The 14,872-nt window shown below is 47.5% G+C and overlaps 5 protein-coding genes across 5 annotated transcripts; 2 read left to right on the forward strand and 3 right to left on the reverse strand.

The window, feature by feature from the left end:
* Nucleotides 1-62: 62 nt before the first annotated feature.
* On the reverse strand, nucleotides 63-2,548 carry BGW36DRAFT_306404 (protein-tyrosine phosphatase-like protein; the record flags this gene model as incomplete). Its single annotated transcript, XM_046212146.1, has 2 exons — nucleotides 63-848; nucleotides 905-2,548. The coding sequence occupies 2 exons, from the start codon at nucleotides 2,546-2,548 to the stop codon at nucleotides 63-65; spliced, it is 2,430 nt and encodes an 809-aa protein (XP_046067167.1).
* A 666-nt stretch (nucleotides 2,549-3,214) lies between these two features.
* Nucleotides 3,215-4,205, reverse strand: BGW36DRAFT_389713 (cytochrome c oxidase assembly protein cox16 mitochondrial precursor). Its single transcript, XM_046217385.1, has 2 exons — nucleotides 3,773-4,205; nucleotides 3,215-3,708 (listed from the first exon to the last, which is right to left on the reverse strand). The coding sequence occupies exons 1-2, from the start codon at nucleotides 4,094-4,096 to the stop codon at nucleotides 3,628-3,630; spliced, it is 405 nt and encodes a 134-aa protein (XP_046067168.1). The 5' UTR covers nucleotides 4,097-4,205; the 3' UTR covers nucleotides 3,215-3,627.
* A 115-nt stretch (nucleotides 4,206-4,320) lies between these two features.
* BGW36DRAFT_63156 (Nup93/Nic96-domain-containing protein) lies at nucleotides 4,321-8,007 on the forward strand. Its single transcript, XM_046222478.1, has 5 exons — nucleotides 4,321-4,869; nucleotides 4,936-5,566; nucleotides 5,620-6,601; nucleotides 6,653-7,392; nucleotides 7,456-8,007. The coding sequence occupies exons 1-5, from the start codon at nucleotides 4,475-4,477 to the stop codon at nucleotides 7,780-7,782; spliced, it is 3,075 nt and encodes a 1,024-aa protein (XP_046067169.1). The 5' UTR covers nucleotides 4,321-4,474; the 3' UTR covers nucleotides 7,783-8,007.
* A 23-nt stretch (nucleotides 8,008-8,030) lies between these two features.
* On the reverse strand, nucleotides 8,031-12,244 carry BGW36DRAFT_329051 (calcium permease family membrane transporter). Its single transcript, XM_046212786.1, has 6 exons — nucleotides 11,886-12,244; nucleotides 9,967-11,807; nucleotides 9,001-9,915; nucleotides 8,785-8,948; nucleotides 8,142-8,728; nucleotides 8,031-8,082 (listed from the first exon to the last, which is right to left on the reverse strand). Exons 1-5 carry the CDS (start codon nucleotides 12,040-12,042, stop codon nucleotides 8,458-8,460), a joined length of 3,348 nt encoding a protein of 1,115 aa, XP_046067170.1. The 5' UTR covers nucleotides 12,043-12,244; the 3' UTR covers nucleotides 8,031-8,082; nucleotides 8,142-8,457.
* A 510-nt stretch (nucleotides 12,245-12,754) lies between these two features.
* BGW36DRAFT_389719 (putative proteasome regulatory particle subunit Rpt6) lies at nucleotides 12,755-14,481 on the forward strand. The gene is made up of 3 exons (XM_046217386.1): nucleotides 12,755-13,160; nucleotides 13,233-13,908; nucleotides 13,976-14,481. The coding sequence occupies exons 1-3, from the start codon at nucleotides 12,926-12,928 to the stop codon at nucleotides 14,232-14,234; spliced, it is 1,170 nt and encodes a 389-aa protein (XP_046067171.1). The 5' UTR covers nucleotides 12,755-12,925; the 3' UTR covers nucleotides 14,235-14,481.
* Nucleotides 14,482-14,872: the final 391 nt, after the last annotated feature.

The raw sequence follows: 14,872 nt of genomic DNA on the forward strand, positions 1-14,872 counted from the left end.
GCTCCACAAGAAAGAAAAGGGTATCCTCTACATGCATTATGCCATATTAATGCTAAATGCTATCATGAGATCAGTTCTTCACCAGTGTTCGCAACTATCCACTCCAAAATGCTTTCATAACACAGCACAAACTGACTGAGGTTCTGTACCATACTTGGTCGTTGCGTACGGAAATCTTCGACGGTCTTTGCGACGAGATCTATAGTGTCATTGTGCACCCAGTCCTTATTGGTGTCTGTACCAGCAGAGGCTGTATTGGAAGATTGACCTTGTCGTTGCTGTTTCAACATGTCCAGCACACTGTCGACCGTACAGAAAGTGCCTGTCCGGCCACATCCAGCGCTGCAGTGTACCAGAATGGGCCGCTGTCCAGGAGGTTGGATATCATCACTGTTGAGACTCAGTCCACTACTCATTCGCGTGATTTTGTTGCACTGCTCAATTAGTTTCAATAGATGGTTCGGCTGTGACGTGGTTCCAAAATCTGGCCAGTAAGAATATTGAAGTTGAGTAATCTCTCGTATCGGCTTAAAGGGATAAGAAGAGTGAGAGAAGGCGAAATGCCGCACAAGAATGAAAGGGGACTCGTCACTGGGGGAGTGTAAATCTCCCTCACGCGACTTCAAGTACGAGGTTGAAGGCTGTTGCGAGGGGGTGTCCTGTATTGCAGGGCTTTTGGTCGTTTTCGAGTCCATGGATACGCGTCTCTCACCCAGGATTTTAACTTTAAAAGGGCCATAATCACCAGACTCCCAGTAGGGGTGGCATTTAATTTGTCCCCGTTCTACCTCAGCGGTCAGGGCGACAATAACTCGAACATCTTGTCCCCAAACGACACGCCAGAAATCCTAAGCAGAATGTTAGATGCTAGTGTAAACTTCAATATCTCATGACTGGCACCTACCTCGAACGTGGCCGGAACAGGCGCTTGAGTTGCAATGTAACTCTTGTTCGAGAGCTCCGCCTTAACATAGTTTGCATTGATATAATCGCAGTGACCAGAAGGAATACCTTCAAGTCGAACTCGCGAATGATCAAAAGGATAAATGTCATTGTACCGATTTTTGGACCCTTTTTCGATTCCTGCAACACGGAATTTGGTAGACGAATGTTGTTTATAGTCCGCATTGGAGGTTAGTGCCTCTCGCATACGGTGCAACTCCCTCTCCTCAATTTTCAGGAATTTTTGTGACACATCATGCCCTTGGTCTTCGGAAGCCGACGCTTTACGTAGCCACAAAGGAAGTTGTTTGGTACGAGCCGATGTTAGAGAATCTGGAAGCTTGACCGGCATCTGTCCAACACCGCCAAGCAAGTCCATGTTTTGGCGAATATTATTGAAGAAAGGTTGGGCAGCTGAGGTGTCAGGTAATGAACAGCCACCAACGATTGGGGCGACAGACGGTAAACTTAGGCTCATTGATCGGGGTTGTTTGCTTGGAGGCTTCTCGCCATTTGGTCGCTGCTCTCGAATAAGATTCGGGAAAAGGGCAGTAAAGGCTGCAAACCCCCCACGCAGCATCCCTCCTTCGCCATGCCAGCCTTCTGCTTTGAATTTCTTGAGAACATTTATTAGCGGCACCGTATCCCGCGGATGCTCAGTGTTTGAGTCATAAACGATGATGTGAGTACAGGTCTTCCACGAGGAGAATTTGCGTTTCTCCAATTCGCTAATAAAGGTGTCCTTGAGTTTGAGGGTGTTGAAAGAAGGCCGTTTGAGAAGGGTTGTGGGGATACACAGGTTTAAAGAGTCCATGATGTTTGACCGGGAAAATTGAGGATACGGCCGTACATCAAGGAGAAGAGTTTGATCCGGTGCGGTCTGAAGTAGCTCTGCACAGTCGTGTGCAGAAATGAAATTGGCGTTTTCCTGGCCTAGTGAAATAGGAAGCGTCTCTGCACGCCGAGGGGAACCTTTGATCGACGAGGTTCGGGCTGAATCTATAGGTAAAGATAATTTAGGGTTTTCATGCAATGCATTTGTATTTGGCTGGCTGGAATCAGAACCCGACTGGTAAGTATCGGGAGAATATGAAATTGGTAAGTTCAAAGAGGATTGAATCTTCACGGCTGGGTTGGAAATCTTATTCGATTCTGCGCGACGTGGAGAGAAGTTGGAAGGATCGATATCCATCTCGTTCCTATGCGTATCGATGTCTCCTTGTCGCCTATCTGTTTGGATGGAAGAGAAAAAGCCAGCATCTTGGGGTAGAGAACGTTTCGATGAAGCATCCGCCCTGGAATTCATGTTCTGAGCAACGGGTTCTTGATAATAGTCAACGTGGTGATCCCTAGTCGCATGGTTAGATCCAGCCAATTCGAAAAGTCGCTTCTGAGACATATTTGGCGAAACAGCCTGTTGTCGTGGGCTCGGAAGTGAGGAAGATGCTTGGGCTAATGCATCCCAATTCTTCTTCGTGTAAGGGCCCGGGCTGGACCCAGGCGGATTGCTCGAGTTGTCGACAACAATCCCGAAATAGTTGGGACTCGTCGAACTAGCGAATCCAACTTCTGAGGAATATCCCGGGTAGAGGAACGGAGACGGCATGGAGAAGGCAGCCGATTGCAATGGCAGCCCAGACGGTGTGTACGAAACGTCGCCATGTTGATGCGGGAAATAATCTGCAGTCCAGGGCGACGAAGGCGACTGCCCGGGCGCTGATCCTCGCATGGCGGATCTCATCTGGTCGAGGATGCAAGCAAGCAGTCTATGGGGAAGTCTGTTGATGTGTATGAGCAAGGACAGCCTTTATCCATCTTGCAACCTTGAGTAACGCTGTGACGGTTAACAAGCCTGGGACATTGTCAAGGCGAATTTCCCATATAGTTCGTCTGTCGCGTGTTTCGACGAAGTGCGTTTAAAACCACAGCACTATGATGTACGTATAAGCCTGGACGTGGTCCTGGTCTCTGGAATGCGGCAGCAAGTAGCCTGACGCTCGTAATTCGGTTCTGACAGATGATCTCAACACTCGACCTGGGACAGAACGAAGGAAGATACAACTCGACAGCGTCTCCTTCAGTTGGCAGGCTCCAGTGGGGAATGCTGATATCACTGATCAGCACTTCTCTCGTACACGAGGAACATCCAGTGACAAATGCGGGTCAGAGTAGGGAAACCTGGACCCGCGGTGGTTGGAGAGCGCCAAAGTGGTCTGCAGCGGTGCCGGAGAAACATGGCTGGAAATGACGTTATCCCACACAAAAAGGCCCGTCTGGAACCCGCGTCGCCTCCAGGAACCAATCGCGCTGTTGTGGCGTCGTCTTACTCGCACTCTTAATAATCGTATCTATGTTGCTATGTATTTCGCGATTATTATGGCTGACCCTCTACTGCGTTCCAGTATTAATAATTAATGTCTATGGGTGGCGGCTATGGTTGATTGCTACGCATCAATCCGAACTACGCTTTCAGTCTTTGACAGGTACAATATTATATACAGCAGTTACCACCACGCAAGAATAACATCATGCATGAATCTGACTTTAGACATAAACCTAATTGACTCCAAAACCAAATATTCACTGCGGGTATAACCAGCCCCGTGTAGCGATGACGAAATCGAAGGACGCAATGCAAATAGTAGAGATGATGATGAACGCTAATACGACACATGCGAAATAAAACTACAACCGGCCGTCTGGCTCTCCTTTGAATCGCTGTACTCGTTTTTGTTCCCAATCGTCGAGGTCCTTGGCCATAAGCCTCTGTCATCGAGATTAGAAATTAGTCCCCATTACTACCAATACTACAGCCCATCCAAATTCTTACATAGTATTCTTCCCTTTCGCTGCCAATAATTCGTCTTCGGGGGTTTCTCTTAATCCCCTCTTCTCCATCCTCCCCCTTGAGTCCTAACGTCATGACCTCCTCTTGGTTGAGCTGCCGCACCCTGCGGTCATGTCGCTCGTAGCGCAGCGCCGTGGCAGGCGTGATGACGAATGACGCTGCAACGATAACAGCAATAAAGGGAAGCCCAAACAGGAGAAATGGATGCCTGGGTAGTCGTGCTCTGTAGATTGCACCTAGTCGTTCTCCGAGTGTGGACGAAGCAGTGGTAGCACGCCGGAACGGCTTGGATTGAAAGGCTGGCATTGAGAAGAAGCAATATTCAATAGTGTCCAGGATATGTCGGAGCTGGAGCAAATATCTCAGAGAGGCGGCTGAGCGTATTTAATAGGAAATGGTTGTTGAATTGTTTGCGGTGCATTGGAATCTTGCGTGGGGCTCTGCGCGGACAAACACTGCCAAGCCTACTCTACAGACTTCGGCAAATCAATGATCCGCCGCCCTGGAAAGCTTTCAAGATCGCCCAGCATCACAGGCCTCTGTTTGCATTTTCAAGGCTGTGGTCTTGCTACTCTCCAAATACGCTGCTGTCCAGTGCTGCAAGCTCGCCGTGCTGGTGGGCATTCACCTACACAAAAAGTTTTCACCGCAACTCTCTTTAACCTGTTCAGTTAAGCAATAACAATGACTTCCAACTCGTTTTCTGGCTCGTTGTTCGGCGCGACTGCTGGTCCTACGGGCTCAACAGCGCCGCAACCGTCAGCAAGCATATTCTCATCTTACAACCCGACCGCATCTTCTGGATTTTCCACGATAGGACCTTCAAACCAGCCGCAAGACATCAGCCAAGGCTTCCAACAATCTTTGTCGCAGTCGTCTCAAAACACACAGCCTGCCTATTTTAAGGGCTTGCTTGAAAGAGGGAAAAAACGATCATTCGCTGCTTCAGCTTCGCATGACACCAGTTTCGGAGACCTGCCAAGCCTTCAATTAGGGCTCGATGATATTCGCAGAAAAGCCAGGGAGCTCGGTGCGTCCGACTCCAAACAACCCCAGAGTGGAGGCAGGGATCATAAAGCGTGAGTCAAGCTTCAACGCGCAAAAAGCCATATTATTCATAGTTCTGATGTGATCTGCGATCAAAGACATTACCTACTTGCAGCCTCTGGGATATCCCCGGGACACGCTCTACGCGACTTGCGAGCTCTCGATTCTCAGAGTTCAACGTCCGCTTCTCTAAAACAAATGGATAGTTTTGATCCCGATAATGAAAAGTTCATGAGATCTATACAGCAGCGTGGGCGACAGGCCATGGTTGCAGAGAGTCTCGCCCGCGTCAATCGTGATTTCGATGCATTTCTAGAGGAGAAAGTCAACATGAACTGGGATGACCAACGCCGTAGGATTTTCCATCATTTCGGTCTTTCATCTAAAGACGACATGGGTGGTGACCAGCCAAATCGGAGCTCCTTTGGCCGTGGGTCTACACAAGTCAGGCCTACGGGACCATCAGGTACTCGAAGTGTCTTTGGGCGCTCTGCTCTCGAAAAATCCGTGATTGGTTTACCAGGAAATCCAATTGCTAGCTCCCAGTTATTTGCCGACCCTAATGACCGCGGGGACCCATCATCACAGAGTCCGGACAACCGGTTTCTACGGGAAAAGATGGGTATTTTTGGCGAGAAAGTACGACGTCTCAACGAAGCCCGGCTTGAAGATCGGCCGTATTCAGTTCTTCATGAATTTGCAGAAGTTGAAAACCATGCTGGTGGCGATGTAAGCTTATAAAATAATTCTCTATGCCATCATTTATAAACTAACATCAATAGGTACCACGACAACTGGCAGACGCATATCGCGCTTTGATATCAATTACCCAAGAAGCAAACAATGTCACCAGTTTCGCTGACCCCGGTGCTTTGAAGGAAAGGCGATTTGCTAGTGATTATCTGAATGAGACCTCCACTTCCAAAGGTGCAACGGCCCTGAGAAAGAGAATAGTCGAAGGTTCGAGACAATTTTTAGAAGCGTCATTTTATTCGGAAGTCGAAGCCGCAATAGCCAAAAACCCACGGGAAGCCCAACTCGGTGGAATCCCTTCAACTATCAATAGGATACGTGGATACATTCGTCTACGTGCTGCCAGGAAAGACCTCGCCGCAGATGGAACAGAGCTGCAGATTGTTGGTGACGACTATTGTTGGATATTGATTTTTTTCCTTCTACGCTGCGGATTTGTGAACGAAGCTGCGGAATATGTCAGTGCGGATCCAGGTTTCCGATCACTCGACCACAAATTTGTGACCTACATGACAACATATGCCCAAAATAGGAGATTACCAAGAGATTTGCAGCAAAAGATCAACGGGGAGTATCAACAACGTTTACGAAACGCTCCAGAGAACACCGTCGATCCTTACCGTATGGCCTGTTATAAAATCATTGGCCGCTGCGATCTTGTACGCAGGAGACTAGATGGTGTCGGTCAAGATGTGGAAGATTGGATGTGGCTGCAATTTGTTCTTGCTAGAGAAGACGATCGCGTTGAAGAAATCGCTGGAGATGTGTTTGGTCTAGAAGACATTCAGACAGATATCTCTGAAATTGGCCAAAAAGTATTTGCAAAAGGCCAAGACTCACCAGGGGGGTACGGAACGTTTTTCCTGCTGCAAATCTTAGGTGGCATGTTTGAACACGCCGTTTCCTACCTTGGTTCCCATGCCCCAGTCAGCGCCGTACATTTCGCCGTCGCACTTGACTATTACGGGCTTTTGCGTGTCTCGGATTTCTATGCAGCAGGCGAAGAGATTCGTAAGTGAAAAAAAAACCTTTTACTTTTAACACCTACTAACTTGATATAAGTATCCTTTACCACGCAGCAATTCCCTCAGATCAACTTTGCATACCTAATCACACAGTACACTCGTGAATTTCGTACAGGAAATGTTGAGGCAGCCATTGACTATTTTGCACTCATCTGCCTAAATGCAGATCTTCCTGGATCTCTTGGAAAGTCCCAAGCTTCTGTATGCCACGAGGCTTTGCGAGAATTCATCTTGGAGACCCGCGATTTCGCCAAGCTGCTCGGCGATATTCGTGCAGATGGCGTGAGAATCAAAGGAGCCATTGAGCGGCGCCTGAGACTCATCAAACTCGTAGACCAAGAAGAATTCCTAAGGACTATTACAGTGCAAGCCGCAGCCGTGGCAGATGACAAAGGACTGGTTGCTGACGCCGTGCTTCTTTATCACCTGGCTGAAGACTACGACCACGTTATTGAAATCATCAACCGCGCACTATCCAATACTGTTGCGTTGGATCTAGGTCAATCGGTATCGGATTTCCAGCCTTTGAAACCCCGAGTAAGCCAAGGCGAAACTGCGGGTCAGGTTTCGGGCTCATCAGAGCCTGGTAGCAGTCTCAGCCTGACTACAGTAGACGACCCTGTGGCTTTGGCGAAAAACATGATTAGCCTGTACAACAGCAACGCGCTTTATTATCAGAAAATCCGCCAAATCAACCGTGACGCATGCGGCATCTTGCTGCGAATGATGGAAGCAAAGACTTTAATCGAAGCTGGAAATTGGGCTCAGGCATTAGATGTAATCTTTTCCCCCTTTTTCTATCGTTATATCCTACTCTTACTGACTTTTTTTTCTAAAAAGGCAATCCACGGACTGCAAATCCTACCCTTGCGCGCCAAAGGCTCTGTCCCATATATTCGCAACGCAACCCAGGCCTTCGCATCTCTACCCAGCGTGATTTCTCGCAACATTGGCCATTTAATCATCTGGAGTATAACCTGTATCGGCCGCGAGAGAGAGCGGCTTTACGCTGGTGCATACGAGAACGCGATCCGCGAATCGCTAGCAGAAGACCTGCTGGTGATGGCTAAAGACTTGATGCTATTTTCCGGCATGATTAGGTATAAATTACAGCCTCGGGTATATGAAACTCTGGCGCGCGCTGGTGCTGAAATTGGGGCTTTTTGATTGTAATGTATGTATTAGATTTATGGTGATGGGGGTTTGTGTGGAAGAAAATAATATTTTTGGAATAAATGATACATTCTAGCATGGGAATATGTATAGAGCTCACCCCATTGTTGGTGCTTTAATTGGGATATATTACGTATTGGGAGGGATATGAAAGTAGGTATCTTCTGCATAAAAGAATTCCTGGATATATATATATGGATGGAAATAGTTTCATTGTTATGCGATACAAAAACCTGCGACCAGCAAGAACATCCGGGGCTTTAGAACCCGGGGAAAATACCAAAATCATAAACAGTAAGCATGGTATAGTGGTGTATCATATCAAGGGCCCCAAAATGCTGATTTTATACGAGAATTAGGGTGCGCTGTTCGCGGGTGAAATATGCTATGAACTAGAAGAAGTTACAAACTAGTTACTTCGTTGATATGTCGATATATGATTACGAGAGAAATCCAGAATTTGTCAAGCTCGAATGACATAGCCTCTAATTACAAGACGAGGGAAATCATGAACACCAAACTTATGCAAAAGGGTAACTATATGCAGAGTCCAAAATGAAGCGGCATGTATAATTATAATAAAGCAAAGAGCCTGTTATGGTCAACCACGACGTATACGCATAGATTAAACAACAAAGTACACAGACAGCAACTAAAACATTTCAAGCCCTATTCTGACGGAGAAAAGGCGACACCGTTTGTACGTTGTCCGATTGTGAAGAATTTTTCCGAGCTTCCAAGGGCTAGAGTGTCAAATCGATCGATGCCTAGGGTTTCGAGGTCATTGTAACCAGATAAGTAGAAGCCGATCACGACAACTAGGTAAGTGAGGACCAGGATCGAGCCTTTGAAATAGTTACTCTTTCCTTCACCGTACACGTATGATAACAGGAAGACGCAAAGAATCACAGTCACCATATCCCATTGAGGAAAGATAAGACTGTGCTTGAGATCAGTTTCAACCATCAAACAGTTTAGTCTAGCGGGTGCACTCACTTGAAGGAATGACTGCCGAGGTCAGCAGGATCGACAAATTGGGCATTCATAGCGCTGTATAGTACTAAAGCAGGGATCTGAAGTAAGCAAACTTGAAGAGCATAAGCCGAGCCAATCTCCATGGAAAGAGCAATGTTTCCATTCATAGCAAAAGAAATTGCGTTCTACACAGGTTAGTAGAGGTTACTAGAAAGATCATCTTGGGGAAGCACATACCAGAAATTCAGTTGTGTTGGGAACCAACGCAAATAATGTGATCCCAAGGAACTTTTCGTCAATGTCCACGCTATCCAGCACGACGTCAACGGTGTTGACCAACATTTCGGCTATGATTGCATAAAGAATTGTGGCTGAAAGAAGAATGACCGAACTCTTCGTCTTGCTCCAGTTTGGTGCGTCATGGCCACCACTGTTGTGTGAACCTTCCACTAGCACACCCATGTCCTCTTGCTCCTCGGTATTATGCCCTGGCCGTGCTGTATGCTTAGCTTGTTCAGTCCGTACAGCTCCTTGAGGATTAACCGATGTTTTTCTGTAGGACCTTGCAGAGTCGCGGGCAGCTACTGTTGCTGCAGTTGCTGCAACCTCGGCTAGTTGGCGGGCCAGGCTTTCATTATCTTCCTCTGTAAGTCCACGAAGATTCAATCGATTTGGATCGTCGTTAGTCCTTTGCAAAGGAGGTATAGCGTGAGGTGGTACTCCATCCGTAGTGAGGTTGCTATCGGTCGGATCCCAATTTCCCGACAGTCCAACCTGTTGTAATGAATGTCCTAAGATCCGTTTGTACAGCTGTGAGTCGCGGATGCTACTCCGATGAAAGTCAGCACCAAAGATACTCGGCCCATTTACCAAATTTGCTGGCCTTGATTCAGGCGGGAAATTCTCGTGTGTGGCTTGAATTACTTTCTTATCGTCTGCCTCAGTTGCCCAGATGACGGCCGCATGGGTCCTCAGTGTGAACCAGAGACCGATGACATATGACAGAAACAAAAAGAATGCCGCAAACCAACAAAATGGCTGGACTGCTTTTTGGAAAAACTTGTCATTCACAGCGGGTACTTGAGAGAAATAGCATCGACGACAATCACGTTCGCCTGCCATGTGAACACATGATCGGCATATCAATTCATGCTAGTATCTATTAGCCACTCACTCTGAAGTTTTCAAAGAACTGAAACCTACACTGCCATATATCTGATAAAATAGGGTTGGTCCAAAAGCAGCGATGACGGCGAACAATAACATGTTTGACGTGACTCCTGCCGATTTGACGTTGAATCTCTGCGTTTTACGTTTGATCGCGCCGAAACACATCGATAGTCCTGGGAGAAACAAAATACCAGCGAAGATACTACCGATCAAGCTACCTTCGACCAACTGCGCCTTGCCTTCTCCAAGAGCCACACAGTAAAGGAACACTTCGACAACCGTTGAGAAGAAGGCATTAATAGCGGCACCCAAGCCCATGGAAGATTGGGCTGAAATGGAGGCCACTGCCTGACCGATAAAGTACGCCAGCGGAATGATCGAAAAGAGAGCAAGAATGAAAATAAATCCAGGATGAGTGATCCAAGATTTGACACCGAGAGCCACATCCAATACCCAGTAGTCAAAAATGGCGAATATGACGATGCTGAGAAGATTGATGAAGAATATATTAGTTCCATCGATTGTGTATTTCCAGTAGCGTGTACCAGCTGCCCGATAAGTGCAAAGAAGAATAGATGAAGAAGAGCCAGAAGGTAGTCGAGTGTAGGTTGTATCGGAATGAAAAGATAAAGCAAGGGGATGACGACGAAGATGGTCTACTAGGATGTTCATAACTCGTCCCATCGGTATCCAAAAGACAAGCAGCCAGCAAATTAGTGAAACCAGAAGCATCAACGGCCCTGTCAGGAAATAAAAGAAGGCATAGAAAACAACTCTAGGCAAGCTCCATTCTCCTCGACCGAATAACCGCCGTTTTGGTTTGGTAGCATTACTACCCCGGCCAGAAGTTCTACCAGTCCGTCCAAGGAGACTGTCGTGCTCACTAAAGCCCGAGTCAATGCTATTTCGCCGACGGCCAACAAGTGACCGATTATTCAAGGGGCCAAAGAACAGCCGCCCGTGTTCCAAGTCACCGCTCTGCCACTGTTCGTACTCGCTGATACTTCGTCCTTCTCCTTCATCCTCTTCAAAGTAGTGCTCGTCACTCTCTAGTCGAACGAAGGATCCGAATGGGTATAACAAGTAGCGGGACAAGCCCAGGAATACCTTGCCATAATCCTTTGCCTGCGGCGAAAAGATGCAAATAAAACAAGCTATAGCACCTAACATAGCAACGACCGCAAGCCACCACCCAAAAATTAAAGTCCACATAATATTAACAAAAAATAGAATGTTGCTAACGCGACCACCTGGTGAGGAGTGAATATCTCCTTCCGCTGTCTTTTCAACTGAACGGTTTTTCTTATATAAAGCAGGTTTCCAAATCCTGATACCGAATGGATGAGTTTCATTGATTGCTTCTTGGCGGTCTCGCAACGTAAAACTTTCCGCATCACTAAGCCCATCGTCATCATCATTGGCACCGTCGTCTTCTCCTTGGTCTTGCGAATCGGTTTCGACAATAGTGCTTGGTCCAGGTTCTGGAAGCATGAAGTCATCCTCGTCGTCCTGGGAACTAGCCTTACGAGACAGAGTTGAGGTCGCCACATTTGTTCTCCTTCTCAAAGTAGATGTTCCCCTTGCTTGAGGAGTGATCCTTGGAGATGGCTGAGGGGGATTACTTGTTTGTTGTAAGGCGTTGTCCTGCTCAACCTCTTGCGGGTCATCATCGACTGAGAATTCCTGGCCACGATAAGGAGCTGGTCGTTTTGATGACATACGTCGAATGGCCGTGGGTTTTCTGGACTTATCGCTCTGGCTGCCACTGGGGACCAAACGCAGCGTTGCAAAAGATTCGGCGTTGCCTGAGGCAGGTTCGTCCTCCTCCGTGTAAGGCATTCGTGCGGAAGTTGATTCAGAGACGTCGATTGTTCCTACAGTCAGTGAATATTAGAGGTATACATCAATGTGGTGATAAAAGGTGAAAGAAGAGTGAAATTTGCGACGCATACCATAACCGCCTCTCCCAGTTACTCTAGAGCGCCGCAGTGTTTCCTGCGATGAGTCCTCATCCGTTTCGATAATTGGAACAAATGTCGACTGCTCAATTTCGCCTCTAGGATCGTCTTGAGACCGCAAAGAGCCGTCTTTTGCAGGGTTGTTCGCCATCGCGACTTACGCCGCAGGTGGGTGTGTAGGCTACAACCGCAGTTGAGACTCACCACCCCGTATCTTTTTGGAGTGACACGTAGAGCTCCCGCTAGTAATCTAGGCGGAGTGTATCCCTTCTGCGATTATCTGGGCATATTTCTGACGTAGCATAGTGTGATCTCTGCGACCTAGGAGGTAAGAGAGTGAAGGGGAAGTAGGCTGAACGGGCAAAGCGGAGGCATGGTAGCTCATCACCTGGCCATGTGCATGCCTCACGGGATGAGACTCTACCAACGCTACTGCTAACGACAGGCCTTGGATTATGGGCAATATTGGAATTAATATTAATATATCCTATATAACTTGGCCATCGCTGCTATATTCGGAGTACTACACGTCGAAGAGCTCGGTCGCGTCTCTTCTCTCTACCATTGAAGGTGGGCTGACTGTATTTAAGACTTATTCAGCGCATCTGTAGCTTCGCCGCTGTGTTGATTTTATCACAGCAGCAGCGTGTATCTGTGTAAATCTTCAGTTATCATCTTTGAAATACACGATTCACGACCTTTCCCGCAATTATTGTTGATGTCAGTCGAATGCTAGCTTGCAGATGATAGCTCCTGGGTGGGGAGCCTGTGCCACAGCAGTTGCCAGCCGCCAGCGAGCCAGTGTGGCTAGTGCGCCTTCTGTCGAAGCTCATCGATCCATCCGTCGCCCCGTCATTCCACCATGCCTAAGCTCCATCAACATCTCAAGACCCAGCGTCCATCTGCAGTGTCCTCCTCTGTCTACTCTGACACCGCTCTATTTTGAACTTCCTTTTTCCTGCATCCTTTGTCATCCTGATTTACCGTGGCCAAAGACAGGAGCGCCAGTCTCCTTCCTCTGCTACCTACCCATCATGGCGCTGGACAACTATTTCCACAATAAGATCGAGAGCATGAAGCTCGAAATCATTCAAGGTCAAGCTGTTCTGAGGCGGCTAGAGGCTCAGCGTAATGACTACAACTCAAGAGTCCGCCTATTAAGAGAAGAATTGGGGTTGTTACAACAGCCCGGATCCTACGTTGGTGAAGTAGTGAAAGTCATGGGTACTAAAAAGGTACTTGTGAAGGTCCACCCAGAGGGAAAATATGGTAAGTCGGATTTATTTGGATGCTCATGATGCTCTCTGGTCATAAGTTGCTAACTTTACCTACTCGTTGTAGTCGTCGACATTGCCGATAGTGTCGATGTTTCCAAGCTGACGGTCGGGAAACGTGTTTCCTTGCTTTCGGACACATACAAACTCGAAAAGATGCTACCATCATCTGTCGATCCGCTTGTTTCATTGATGATGGTCGAGAAGGTTCCGGACAGTACTTATGATATGATCGGTGGACTCGACCAACAAATCAAGGAAATCAAGGAAGTCATCGAACTTGGTCTGAAACACCCAGAGCTTTTCGAATCGTTAGGTATCGCCCAGCCTAAGGGAGTGCTGCTATATGGTCCTCCAGGAACAGGCAAAACCCTTTTAGCACGAGCCGTCGCTCACCATGCAGACTGCAAATTCATCCGTGTTAGCGGTTCCGAACTGGTGCAAAAGTATATCGGTGAGGGAAGCCGAATGGTGCGTGAACTGTTCGTGATGGCAAGAGAACATGCCCCTAGCATCATCTTCATGGATGAAATCGATAGTATTGGCTCAAGTCGAGTGGAGGGAAGCAGCGGCGGAGACTCAGAGGTTCAGCGTACCATGCTTGAGCTTCTTAATCAGCTTGATGGGTTCGAGCCGACCAAGAATATCAAAGTCATCATGGCCACAAATCGTCTGGACATCCTCGATCCAGCACTTTTACGTCCAGGGCGTATTGACCGAAAGATTGAATTTCCACCACCCACGTACGTTCCTAATATCTCTACTGAGCCACTGACCGTGTTATGCTAACCCATCTTTCTTACTCTATAGGGTGGAAGCTCGCGCCGATATTTTACGTATTCATTCCCGGTCAATGAACTTGACTCGCGGCATCAACCTGACCAAGATTGCGGAAAAAATGAACGGATGCTCTGGGGCTGAGTTGAAGGGTGTGTGTACAGAGGCGGGCATGTACGCTCTGCGTGAACGACGCGTTCACGTGACGCAGGAGGATTTTGATCTAGCTACTGCTAAGATCCTCAACAAACACGACGATAAGGAAGTGAGTCTGGGAAAGGTCTGGAAGTAGACCTGCAATGTGAACAGGGAACGGGCTTGGAGGCGCTTGGCGTCGTGTTCCAGGCCCATATTTGGTCGGTAATCGCGGCTATTCGAATGCACCTATTGAGCAGCCATGTAATTCTACTTCGTACTTTATAGATATAGGCCAAGTTGCAGCTGTGCCTGACTCTAGTGAAGTTTAAAACATCCTTATTCAATGCATTCTCAATACGATGTATGCTTTTCAAGATTAGGTTGAAAACTTTAACTATAAATATTCTCCGCTCTAATACTGGCTCGTAGGGAATGGTATACAGGTATAGGAGAATTATGCATGTGGCATGGAAGGGCATTTATTTGTAGTCGAAACAATAGCATTGCCAATTGATAGTACTATCGTGTATTCAGGCGTTCTACTCTAACAGAATATTACTAACGAATAGGTCTTGGCACTCTGAGAGAGCAAAAGTGATGTCCATCTGACTTACTACACCCACTCTACGTGGGATACAACCACTCGGTGTGGGAGCATGCTGCGGAACACTTAATAATCGTATCGAAAGGGGGCCAGAAGCTTACTCACAGCGACTTATCGGCTGTCGTTGAGCTCTCGAGCTGCGCCAATGACGCAGCCGTTGATGGAAAACGGAGATCAGTAACCCACTT

Source organism: Talaromyces proteolyticus, assembly GCF_021365285.1.
Source record: "Talaromyces proteolyticus strain PMI_201 chromosome Unknown BGW36scaffold_13, whole genome shotgun sequence".
Classification (NCBI taxonomy): domain Eukaryota; kingdom Fungi; phylum Ascomycota; class Eurotiomycetes; order Eurotiales; family Trichocomaceae; genus Talaromyces; species Talaromyces proteolyticus.

Coding starts and splice junctions, on each gene's coding strand:
- BGW36DRAFT_389713 (XM_046217385.1), bottom strand. CDS start 4,096: ATGCCAGCCTTTCAATCCAAGCCGTTCCGGCGTGCTACCACTGCTTCG. Junction 3,709..3,772: donor GCGAAAGGGAAGAATACTAT/GTAAGAATTTGG, acceptor TCTCGATGACAG/AGGCTTATGGCCAAGGACCT.
- BGW36DRAFT_63156 (XM_046222478.1), top strand. CDS start 4,475: ATGACTTCCAACTCGTTTTCTGGCTCGTTGTTCGGCGCGACTGCTGGT. Junction 6,602..6,652: donor TGCAGCAGGCGAAGAGATTC/GTAAGTGAAAAA, acceptor ACTTGATATAAG/TATCCTTTACCACGCAGCAA. Junction 7,393..7,455: donor ATTGGGCTCAGGCATTAGAT/GTAATCTTTTCC, acceptor TTTTCTAAAAAG/GCAATCCACGGACTGCAAAT.
- BGW36DRAFT_329051 (XM_046212786.1), bottom strand. CDS start 12,042: ATGGCGAACAACCCTGCAAAAGACGGCTCTTTGCGGTCTCAAGACGAT. Junction 11,808..11,885: donor AACTGGGAGAGGCGGTTATG/GTATGCGTCGCA, acceptor CACTGACTGTAG/GAACAATCGACGTCTCTGAA. Junction 8,949..9,000: donor CCAACACAACTGAATTTCTG/GTATGTGCTTCC, acceptor TAACCTGTGTAG/AACGCAATTTCTTTTGCTAT.
- BGW36DRAFT_389719 (XM_046217386.1), top strand. CDS start 12,926: ATGGCGCTGGACAACTATTTCCACAATAAGATCGAGAGCATGAAGCTC. Junction 13,161..13,232: donor CCACCCAGAGGGAAAATATG/GTAAGTCGGATT, acceptor TACTCGTTGTAG/TCGTCGACATTGCCGATAGT. Junction 13,909..13,975: donor ATTGAATTTCCACCACCCAC/GTACGTTCCTAA, acceptor CTTACTCTATAG/GGTGGAAGCTCGCGCCGATA.